This window comes from Ovis canadensis, chromosome 3, assembly GCF_042477335.2.
Source record: "Ovis canadensis isolate MfBH-ARS-UI-01 breed Bighorn chromosome 3, ARS-UI_OviCan_v2, whole genome shotgun sequence".
NCBI classification, from domain to species: Eukaryota; Metazoa; Chordata; class Mammalia; order Artiodactyla; family Bovidae; genus Ovis; species Ovis canadensis.
Window position 1 is genome coordinate 51,786,772 of NC_091247.1, and position 12,678 is coordinate 51,799,449.

Consider the following 12,678-nt stretch of genomic DNA (forward strand, 5'->3'; position numbering starts at 1 on the left):
TCTCCTCACCCAAATCCTGGTCCTATCAGAGCTTGCCTTTATTTCCAATTCTGATATTTGTTCAATGCTGATTTTCTGGCATTAATTTTGAGTTTCTAAAGTATGCATTAAATTATTATTTACCCTGATTCCTGAGTTCTTTGATGACTTCTTCCTCTTTATACCTGAGGCAAGTGCCTCACTCCCCTCACTCTGGTCCCACGTCTGGTCTAATCCTTATGGTCACCTTTGTGCAACAGTGATAAGGTTATGTCACCAGCAGAATACAGTGAACCCAGGGTCTGACATAGTGTTTACTCAGAGATTATTTCATGTATTCTGTCTTATGTATTACTTTACATATTATGTATTCTGTCTTGACTTTTATTTTTACATTGGAAAATTCAGTGAGCTGGTCATTCAGCTCAGTTCAGTTTAGTCACTCAGTCGTGTCTGACTCTTTGTGACCCCATGAACCGCAGCATGCCAGGCCTCCCTGTCCATCACAAACTCCCAGAGTCCACCCAAACCCATGTCCATTGAGTCGGTGATGCCATCCAGCCATCTCATCCTCTGTTGTGCCCTTCTCCTCCCGCTCTCAATCTTTCCCATCATCAGGGTCTTTTCAAATGAATCAGCTCTTTGCATGAGGTGGCCAAACTATTGGAGCTTTAGCATCAGTCCTTCCAATGAACACACAGGACTGATCTCCTTTAGAACAGACTGGTTGGATCTCCTTGCAGTCCAAGGGACTCTCAAGAGTCTTCTCCAACACCATAGTTCAAAACCATCAATTCTTCGGTGCTCAGCTTTCTTTATAGTCCAACTCTCACATCCATACATGACCACTGGAAAAACCATAGCCTTGACTAGATGGACCTTAGTTGCCAAAGTAATGTCTCTGCTTTTTAATGTGATGTTTAGGTTGGTCATAACTTTCCTTCCAAGCAGTATACATCTTTTAATTTCATGGCTGCAATCACCATCTGCAGTGATTTTGGAGCCCAGAAAAATAAAGTCAACCACTGTTTCCACTGTTTCCCCATCTATTTCCCATGAAGTGATGGGACCAGATGCCATGATCTTCATTTTCTGAATGTTGAGCTTTAAACCAACTTTTTCACTTTCCTCTTTCATTTTCATCAAGAGGCTTTTTAGTTCCTCTTCACTTTCTGCCATAAGGGTGGTGTCATCTGCATATCTGATGTTGTTGGTATTTCTCCCAGCAATCTTGATTCCAGCTTGTGCTTCCTCCAGCCCAGTGTTTCTCATGATGTACTCTGCATATAAGTTAAATAAGCAAGGTGACAATATACAGCCTCGACGTAGTCCTTTTCCTATTTGGAACCAGTCTGTTGTTCCATGTCCAGTTCTAACTGTTGCTTCCTGACCTGTATACAGGTTTCTTAAGGGGCAGGTCAGGTGGTCCGGTATTCCCATCTCTTTCAGAATTTTCCACAGTTTATTGTGATCCACATAGTCAAAGGCTTTGGCATAGTCAATAAAGCAGAAATAGATGTTTTTCTGGAGCTCTCTTCCTTTTTCCATGAGCCAGAGGATGTTGTTAATTTGATCTCTTGTTCCTCTGCCTTTTGTAAAACCAGCTTGAACATCTAGAAGTTCATGGTTCATGTATTGCTAAAACCTGGCTTGGAGAATTTTGAGCATTACTTCACTAGCGTATGAGATGAGTGCAATTGTGCAGTAGTTTGAGCATTCTTTGGCATTGCCTTTCTTTGGGATTGGAATGAACACTGACCTTTTCCAGTCCTGTGGCCACTGCTGAGTTTTCCAAATTTGCTGGCATATTGAGTGCAGCCCTTTCACAGCATCATCTTTCAGGATGTGAAATAGCTCAACTGGAATTCCATCACCTCACTAGCTTTGTTCATAGTGATGCTTCCTAAAGCCCACTTGACTTCACATTCCAGGATGTCTGGCTCTAGGTGTGTGATCACACCATTGTAATTATCTGGGTCATGAAGATCTTTTTTGTACAGTTCTTCCGTGTATTCTTGCCACCTCTTCTTAATGTCTTCTGTTTCTGTTAGGTCCATACCATTTCTGTCTTTTATTGAGCCTATCTTTAAATGAAATGTTCCCTTGGTATCTCTAATTATCTTAAAGAGATCTCTAGTCTTTCCCATTCTATTGTTTTCCTCTATTTGTTTGCATTGATCACTGAGGAAGGCTTTCTTATCTCTCCTCGATATTCTTTGGAACTCTGCCTTCAAATGGGAATATCTCTCCTTTTCTCCTTTGCTTTTTGCTTCCCTTCTTTTCACAGCTATTTGTAAGGCCTCCTCAGACAGCCATTTTACTTGTGCATTTCTTTTTCTTGGGAATGGTCTTGATTCCTCTCTTCATACAATGTCACAACCCCATCCATAGTTCATCAGGCACTCTGTCTGTCAGATCTAGTCCCTTAAATCTATTTCTCACTTCCATTGTATAGTCATAAGGGATTTGATTTAAGTCATACCTGAATGGTGTAGTGGTTTTCTCCACTTTCTTGATCTCACAGTTGTTCAGTTTTCAAAGTAAATTCTTAATTACTCTCATGCATGGAAAAGGCTTAAGAAATCTGTGGTTCCAGAATGATCATGGTCCAGACCTCCATAAAAGTGCCTGTATTTCGAAGAAGACATCCTATTTCCAAGGAGCCAACCAAAGAGAAAAGAAGCAGTTTTGGCTACCAAGTTAGTGTCTCACCTAACTTCACCAAGCACTGAAGTTATACCCTCTATGTGACAGCTGCCTTCAGATGATAAAGCAGCACATTGTTCTTCTCCATATACTTTTGTTTCTTTGGAGCTAATTTTATGCTGATGTTTCAGAGTTGTAGATGTTAGTCAATTTCTTTTAAGCTCTTTCTACTTATAAAATTAAGAGTGTATATCAGAGAGGTCAGCATTTGAATTCAAGGAGTGGAAAATGGTGATGGGAATTTGTAGGATTTTTAAATGATTAAAAATGCACACATATGCGCTGGTTTGGGCTTTTTCGTGAAAATGCTGTAGGATTACACATCAACCAACAGTTCATTCAGAGGAAAAAAAATTAATTAAATTAAGTAAGCAACTTGTAGACAAGAGTAACTGGTTTAATTCTGTTGTTGTTCAGTCACTAAGTAATATCTGACTTTTTGCAACCCCATGAACTGCAGCACACTAGGCTCCTTGTCTTTCACTATCTCCTGGAGCTTGCTCAAATTCATGTCCAAAATTTAGGTATATGTGAATCGGATGTGTATGTTTCAGCCTTGCACATCCAGGATTTTTCCAATGAAAGAGGACATCTAGAAATCTGTCAGATGTTAATTTCTATGGATCCTCAAAACATATCCTGTGAGACACAATTTATGACCTGGGATCTCATTTCATCATATATATAAGTTGCTGCAGAGACCTGCATGTTTTACAGAGACTGAGTATAAACAAGAATTGGCCTACCACTGGGACCATAAATAAATTTGTAAGGTGTTTGACTAATGTTTAGATAATTTAATAGATTTGACAAAGATTTGAGGGACTATTTTCTCTTCAAAGGAAAATAATGCCATCCATAAAGTTATACAGAGCTTTTTATCCATGGGAATGTTGTTGCTGCTGTGGTTTTTTAAAAAAAGATAATGGAGATTCCATTTGATTTGGTTTGTGTTACTACAGAAATGAAAAATTCAAAAAAAACAAAAACAAAAAAAACAAGGGAGGGGAAGGAATAGAAACTAGTTAAACTTCCAAACTTCCTGTGAATAATTTATCAAATACCATTACTATTGTCTTTTGCTTTTGCCTCTGCTTGTTACAGTCATAAGGGAAATTTTCCTTCTGGCCTCAAGCTGTGGGTCCCTTCTTATCATGTTTAGCATTGCAGTGCATGGCAGAACAGAGATTAAAACACTATGTTTTCTACTAAAGCACCTCTTGATTTTGATACAGAAATTACAAGAAGACTTGTGATACATTAGTATAAAATTCTGATCATTCTTTTTCTAGTTTTGTTTTATTATCTCAATAGTCTTCTATTCAGAAGAAATATAAATGAAAAAAAAAACACTTGTATTTGAAAGTAATAATAGAAACATCTTTGTATCTACTTAATTGTTGAATGTCTGGAGAAAGGAAGAAAACACAGATCTGTATGGAGTTGAATACAGACATATGTGTAACCATCTTGAGAATGTATTGATTTTCATCAACTTTTAATCTTTATTTCAGAGAGATTAACTTTAGAGATCAAGTTATATTAACTGGGTATTGAAAAGAATCCTTTTTTTTTTTTTAATGATTTGAACTCTACAACTCAAGTGTGTTTCTTAGGTTTTTTTTTAACCTTTAATGTCACTAACATTGAAATTTTCTAAATCTGAAATTATTATTTTTTTTCCTTAATAGACTGGAAGAAAAGAAAAAGGAGATCCTCTAAACATTGCAATTGATAAGATGACCAAGAAAACAAGAGATCTAAGGAGACAGGTACTGTTTTGCTTTATAAGTGCCTGGTATTAATACTTAGTGGTGGTTTCTAAGAATGTCCTTTTTTCAGACCTAATACTTAGCTTGCTGTTCTTTATAATATCTATATATACACAGAAACTTTTCATCAACAAATCAGTCTGCTGAGCAAACAGATGTAACAGGTGCAGTGGTGGTGGTGATGAAAACAACCCCTAAGTCAGAAGCAGCAGACAGTGAGGGGAAACCCTCTCACTGACCAGACACAATCTTCCTAGATGGAGAGAATTTCTGCCCTTTACATATAGTCTTCAATTTTTCAGACCTAGGGATGTGAAGAACCAGTCTCTAATTTCTGCTAGCTCTGACTAAAACTCCCAAGGCAATCAATGAATAAACAAGAGTGCCAATGGTTAATGTGAAATACAACTCTTAATCTGATGGGCTAATTAAGATCTCTGACCCAGGGTATTTCCTTGGGGACATAAATCTAGGGGAAAATTTTCTTATCAGATGATTGTTGGGAAGCAAGGAAACCAAGCAAGGAAAGGTAGCTGGATGATTTAAATGGTTAAGGGCATCATTAGCCTGAAGGGTCCATGTTGGGGGAGGGGTGAGGAATCTCTAGTCAGGGCCCCTTTTCATTTTGAAAGGGCTACATGAACACAAGTACCCGTTTCTAGTACGTCTTATTTTCTGTGTTGCTATGGTGAGCTCCACTGTCTTCTGTAGTGTTCTTTTTCTGGAAGAAATGGTACCATCCATTAAGGAACTCCTTGATTTCTGCCTCAGAGGCCTTATCTCTTGCTGTTAGCTTCTACATATATCCATCTCGTTCATTAAGTGTTGGTCGTCTGGGACCAACCTCTGCTCTGAGGCAACACCTGCTTTACTTTCGGCATCTGGAAAGCTGAACTATCAGGGCTGCCTCATCTATCAATAATACTCATCCCTGCAGCATGTCAAGTACAGAGATGAGCAACTGGGCAAGAATGGCCAAGGAGCAACTTAAAAAATAGTTTGAACAAAAGGAAGACACTGCTTCAAATCACTACTGTGGAGCTTTTCTGGGCTATTTTCAGGTTACCACCAGAAAGTACAGACACACTGATCTGGTGTTCTCTAGAAGGTACCACTACTACTACTACTAAGTCATGTCAGTCGTGTTCGACTCTGTGCGACCCCACAGATGGCAGCCCACCAGGCTCCTCTGTCCCTGGGATTCTCCAGGCAAGAATACTGGAGTGGGTTGCCATTTCCTTCTCCAGTGCATGAAAGTGAAAAGTGAAAGTGAAGTCGCTTAGTCGTGTCCAACTCTTTGCAACCCCATGGACTGTAGCCCACCAGGCTCCTCCGTCCATGGGATTTCCCAGGCAAGAGTACTGGAATGGGTTGCCATTGCCTTCTCCAGAAGGTACCACAATTAGTTCTAAAATATGAAGACTCTAGTTTGAGTGCCCAGCTAATAAGCTCTTTGAAAGTGAAAGTATTAGTCTCTCTGTCATGTCTGACTCTTCGTAACCCCAATGGACTGTAGCCCACCAGGCACCTCTGTCCATGGAATTCTCTAGGCAAGAATACTGGAGTGGGTAACCCTTTCCTTCTCTAGGCGATCTTTTCTGACCCAGGGATCGAATCCTGGTCTCTTGCATTGCAAGTTGATTCTTTACCATCTGAGCCACTAGGGAAGCCCAATAAACCTTTAGAGGAAAGTGTTTTCTTTTTATTTTATCTTGAAATAAGGGAGAATAAAACATTGTCTTCTTAGGCATTAGTAGGTAATATTAAGAGAGAGTATGACCAGGTCTGCTTCTCCTTGCCCTCTTAGAGTATCTTTCCATACAAAGTCCCCATCTGATATGAAATGATATCGGTGGTAATAATTGGGATTGAGGATGGTAGGCAACAGTGAGTCGGGTGTCTGGAGCTCAGGGTTTTACTTCTAGCTCTGCAACTAAATGGACCTTGTGACTGTGGATCTTTCATCTCTTGGTCTCCTCTTACCTGTAAAATAAGAAGCCAAACTAAGGCTGTAAACTCTTTGAATGAGTCCATTTATTTCCTCTGCCAGAAGTCCTAATGCTTGATATGCACAGGTTTTAAAAGCAATGGGAAGGGAACAGGCTTCTCTAGGGTTTGCCTTTGGCTGGATTGTCAACCAGGCTTCCCAGGTGGTGCTAGTGATAAAGAACCCACCTGCCAGTGTAGGAGATATAGGAGATGTGGGTTTGATCCCTGGGTTCAGATGATCTCCTGGAGGAGGGCATGGCAACCCACTCTAGGATTCTTGCCTGTATTTTGCCAGTATTCTTGACAAAGGAGTCTGGGGGGCTATAGTCCATAGTGTCACAAAGAGTCAGACACAACTGAAGCAACTTAGTACACGGGCATACAGGTTGTCGACCAGGCAAAGGTCATGAAATGAGTCTTCTTACCTCCCTATCTAGGTCTAAATAGGGACCATTCTTTTACATTCTGGGGCCAACACTTAAGTTCTCTTCACTCATGGCCTGTCACAAGAATTTTTTTTTTGTCTTACTAGGAAAGAATGGATACAGTAGTTTTTACCTTGATGCTACAATTCTCAGAAAAGTGTTGACTCTTTTTAGCTTTGGACATCAGTGAAATTTGAAGATGGACTTCATGGTACAGAAATTTTAAATGCTTTGGTGACAAGATCTTTGAAGAGCTTCCTTTATGGTGGCATTAGAAGGAATATGCCATGCCCTCAAATCATTCCATGTATAACTTTTTTTTTTCTGCTCACCTTTCCCAGAGATTGAGGACTAAGAGTGAGAGAGAGCTTGTTTTATGGTAATCAGATCCAACAGTTATGGCATAATTTCACACCACATTCCTGAATTTGGCTCAAACAACCTTCTCTACCCCAATATGCCTTTCTAGAACTAAGATGGTCTCCATCTGTCAGTTCCATCCCAATCCATATGTTGAAATATTTTAATCTCTTTTCCCTATCTCTTCTGTTTCTCCATGCACACCTGTACTGGTACAAAACCTTTCCTGAGCTGAACAGAAGCTACCTAGCATTTCTGCAGATAGAACATGCAAGGAGTCTGATTAGCTTGGCTCAGGTAGATGTTCAATTTAGATGTGGATAGCTAGTCAATTGGATTAACAAAATTTGATCTGAATCTCAGATATGTGATGGCCCAGGGCCTCCCTGGTGGCTTAAACAGGAAAAAAGTCTGCCTGCAATGCAGGAGACAAGGGTCCAATCCCTAGGACAGGAAGATCCCCTGGAGAAGGGAATGGCAACCCCCTCTGATATTCTTGACTGGAGAATTCCATGGACAGATCCTGGTGGGCTATAGACCATGGGCTTGCAAAGAGACATGACTAAGCAACTAAACACACACACAGTGAATGCTAGTGGTTCAAATGAAAACTGAAACACTTTCTGTTCCTTTAATTATGGACAGGCCTTTGTTAGAAAAGATTCTAAGTGAAAACCCTCAGCGATCCAACTCTAGTTCCCTGTAAACCTATATTCCTTTATACAATATTTAGAGAAATAAAATCACAGGCTGAAATCAAAGAAAAATATTTCTGATCACTTTCATAAGTTCCCACTCTTTGCGCCTCCTCTCTTTTCCTCAAAGCCCCAAGGTTGGGCAGTGTTCTTGAGAAGGTGACGCTGGGCTTGCAAAGTTCTAGTCACCAAATTAAAAAGAAATAAAGTCATTTATGATTGTTATCTTGGACTTGCCTAATGAAAGAAAGTAGACTTAAATCTGTAGACATTTGAAAAAAAAAGTCAAGTAATTGAATAATAAGATTTTCTGTTTTAAGTAGAATTTTCTAGTAAGTAGAGCTCTTCCCCCCCCCCCCCCCCCGCCCCAGGCAGTATGTCCCAAGTAACTGGAGAGTCATAAATTGTGAGAAAGGTTGCAGGAACCCAAGGGCGTTATTTTAACTGATTGGCATGGATCCATGTTGCCAATTAACCCCAAGAAAGTGGGCAGTGGTAGAACGGAATCCTTTTAGGAATATTTTGTTTGGAGTTAAAAATGGATTTAGGGGCTATAACTGCCAGCTTTAAGCATTATGTTTTAATTTTAGAGCTGTGGGCACAGTATGCCCCACGTCTGAGCTATTGTCACTGCTGTGTTTCTGGAATCAGCCCATTATAAAAACAAAAGCTTTTGGCTGAGTCCCTGCTTGAGTACCTAGTAGCCCACATGGTCTATTTATCCCAGTTGGTGTCTGCCAGCTGCTCCTCATGCCCCCCTTCTATATGCCACCTGTGAACTATTCTAGGCATGGCCTCTTGGTTTTCCTTACGCATATAGTGATGTTGGTTTATCCTGATTGTTATTGTGGTCCTTGTGTTAGTCTTTCTCTCCCCCCAAGTTGATAAGCAAATCGGGACTCAAATGTTTTCCTATGAGAAGCTAATAATAGTAATCATAACATGTTAGTGTGTTGCTAAACTTAGCAGCTCTCTCTTATTCCTCAAACCAATCAATCAATGGCCTAATTCTTATTCCATCACCCTTAATAGTTATCACAATAATTCCAGTAATGAGATGCAGTGTCAACTTGAGAAAAGTGTCAATTTTACTGTCACAATCAAAACATGTATAGAATGCTTTTACACTGGAATGCAAACTTAATAGAATGGATTATACAACAAAGGATTAAAAACAAACGAACAAAACTTGTCACTGGATGGTTTGTTAAAGGTCGATTTATCAACACCCTGCCTCCAGATAGGACTTCAGAAAAAGCTCACTAGATTAATAAGAAATAGTTACAGCTGAAGATTCCTCAGGTGTCCCTTTTGTGACCCAGTTCCTTAAGTAAAAACTGGCTAAAGGTGGGCAGTCATCAGCCCAAGTTTGTAAAATCACTGTCCACGAAAATGTAAACTAAATTATAGCTGACATGTATGGAGTCCTTACATTGTGCCAGGCACTGTTCGATGCTCTTTCTATAAATGGACTGCATTTAATCCTCATTCAGCCCTCTAAGATAGAATGAGCTGTCACCATGCCCATTTTACAGATGAGGACATAAAACCAGGTAATGAACCCATGGTGACACCAAGTGGGGATGCCTGCAGGTCCCTGTCCAGGCAGTCTGGCTATGGCGTCTTGACTCTTAGCCCTTCCCCATGCTAGCAATCCAAAGATCCAGCAGATGCAGTTGGGTCCCCCATATGCTATTCTCCTCTGGGGAGGCAGTGGGGAAGAAAGACGGTTCACATAATATGTAGAAATGCTTTGTTGTTTTCAGTAGCACCTTTACTACTGTGGGGTTGGGAATGGCTGAAGAAATAATGAAAGTGTTAGTCGCTCAGCTGTTGCGACCCTGTGGACACCCCTGCCAGGCTCCTCTGTCCATGGAATTCTCTAGGCAAGAATACTGGAGTGGGTAGCCATTCCCTTCTCCGGGAGATCTTCCTGACTCAGGGATTGAACCCAGATCCCCTGCATTGCAGACAGATTCTTTACTGTCTGAGACACCAGGGATGAGTGACATATATGTAACTCAGACAGAAAAAACATCTGTGGTGCATGTTGAAAATAGGGTTCTAGTTTGTGATAGGATATCATCTCTCAGGTCTCCAGCTGTTATGGTTCACTGGATCTTTTCAAAAACTGCTATTATGTTTAGGTAGCTGGCTTCTCAAAGCATGAATTATAGACTTTCCAAAACATTTACAGAAAAAAGGAATTTTAAGGCATTCAATTCTTTTTCTCACATCTGTTCATGATGGGGCCAATTATTTTTAGATTCATTGTAAGAAAACATTTTGAAATCATTTATTTCCAGACTTGAAGCTGCTTTTCCTCATAAGGATTTGAGGCGATCTATATGGCTACAATTTAAAAATTATGAAACAAAATATTGGTTTCCTCCAAACCTTAAGGTTTGTGTTCTTCACACTGAAAACCTATGTCAGAGCTAATAATCCTGGTCAAATTGCCTTGCTTCTGTAAAAATGTAGAGACCAGAAAATGATCATATAGCAATTGGTGTTTGAAATATAGAACATAAGCAATTCTGAGACAGCTGAACACAAATGGCATCAGAAACACCAAAATCAGAATCAAAGAGACCAGAAGGAGAAGGGCAGAAGAAGGGGAGGGCTCATGAGCCCTCTGAAAGGCTGTCTCTGGACAAGCCCTTTGATCACAAGTTGTATACTCAATCTCTCTCTAATTTAGGAAAATCCCATTACAGTAGCCCTGAATGTCAGGCCACTACGTACTTATTTGTCTCTTGGAAAACACTCATTAGGCCAGGTTAAAGGTACATGATTTTATCTATTGCAAATAGTTCTTAAAATATCACTATCGGCAATCTCTTCCCTTATAAAGACACTGTTCAAATCATGGCTTAATTGACTCCTGTGAGCCAGCATGTGGTTGATAGGTCACACATGAATACAGTCTTGGGGAGGATGCCAAGCTTGACCTCTTTCTCACCAGTGAGTCCAGATCACAGGAAAAGTCCAATAGCTTGATCAATATCGATTAATCAAATAACACACTGTGCAGAGGAATCTGTAACAGATGTATGAGTAGGAAACTGCTCAATTAAGTGGAAGCTTCAACTACTGATTTATTCTCTTCTGCTGATTTTTTCATGCCCAGAAGTCAAGGAAAAGCTGGATGGAGAAGGATACATAGCATTGCCTGAGTCTCAAAACATTCAAGAGGATGTGTGCTTTTGGTTTTATCTTGGACACCCGCTGTTCTAGGCAATAAGAGTGCCAGCCCCCCCCCCCAAAAAAAAATTTTTTTTAAGCTGAATTTTATTTTTAATTAACTTTTTTTAAAGTTTGTCTTTGGCTGCATTGGGTCTTTGTCACTGTTCAGATTTTCTCTAGTTGTGGAGTGTGGGCTTCTCATTGCAGTGGTTTCTCTTGTTGGGGAGCACGGGCTATGGGGTGCACAGGCTTCAGTAGTTATAGCTTGTGGGTTCCATAGTTGTGGTACACAGGCTTAGTTGCCTGCAGTATGTGGTATCTTCCCCAACCAGAGATCAAACCCATATCCCCAATACTAGCAGGTGAATTCTTTACCACTGGACACCGGGGACTCTCCTAGGCAGAATCTTAATCCTGACACTGGAAGATCCACTGTAGGATTATAAAAAAAGTTCTATCATATTTTCCAGGATGAAATACCTAAGCAGGGAAATTTGGAAAATTTTCAAAAATGGTGATTCAAATAAGGATTTTTCTTTTCTTTTCTCTCTCTCTCTTTTTTTAAGAATGTCATTTAGGCTTACCAAAACATTTCAGAACACTGACCAACCTGACTGAGTGAGGTTGATCCATATATATTGTTGGAGGCTATGTTCAGGCTGAAGTTTTCTATCCAAAACAAACGCTAAAAGGGAGATAATTTTCAAATGTGTCCTGCAAGATTTTGCCACTATGGCCTGAATTGAGCTTCTTTGGAGAGCTGATGATAGCAGCTAATCGCCTTGATTCTGACAATGTATTTAGTGGATCTTTGCAGCCAGCTTTTGGTCAAATATATCTTGTTCCATTTGACCTCTCCTTGCTGAGGTCACCTTTTATTACTTGAAATGGCTCCTGGCATCCTTTTCTCAGGGGAAATTTCCATCAGGACAGCTGATTTTTTTAATCTTACTATTTCCCAAGGGGGCTGGATGAATCTGAGATTTGGAAAGTGGTGGAAGCCCTGGTTTGCTGTAGGATCTAAGCACTTTGCACCTTCCTAGTTGCCAGGGATATCACAGGGGATGTTTGAGGGAATTCACCATTGCTCTTTGCTTGGGCAGGAAATTGTGATGAATGATGCTGAAAACTCAGCCTGTGTGCACTGGTGCTGAATAAGTCTTGGAGATAGGGCTTTGAGTGAAGTAGAAAAAGATAGCTTTATTCCTTTGTCAGGCAAAGGGGGACACAGATAGCTCCTGCCCTCAAAAAACTGTGTCCCAACCTGTGGTATTTCGTGAAGAGTTTTACAGCAATAGCTCAAAGTCAGGGCTGCTGATAAGGATCAAAGTGTGTGCAGGGCCTTCATTTCTTTAATTTGGCCTCAGATGGTCTCCTGATGAGCTTCTGTGGTTCTCAAGGTTACCAAATTGTGGCCTTCTCTCTGGAATGAAGAATGCTCATCAAATAGTTAATAACATCTTCTGTTTGCTGGGGGTTTTACTTCTGCAGAAGAGCTCAAAGGTATTGCTATGTGTGTCTCTTGAGGTGGAACCAGGATCCTGCCCCAAGGCTGCACTATTGTTT

At 40.3% G+C, this 12,678-nt stretch overlaps 1 protein-coding gene across 1 annotated transcript in view; it reads left to right on the top strand.

The window, feature by feature from the left end:
• Positions 1–12,678, top strand: part of CTNNA2 (catenin alpha 2) — a 1,386,686-nt gene that overhangs the window by 1,067,869 nt on the left and 306,139 nt on the right. The window contains exon 8 of the mRNA XM_069583081.1: positions 4,377–4,457. Coding sequence (XP_069439182.1) covers positions 4,377–4,457 — 81 coding nt within the window. The remainder of the gene's footprint in view (positions 1–4,376; positions 4,458–12,678) is intronic.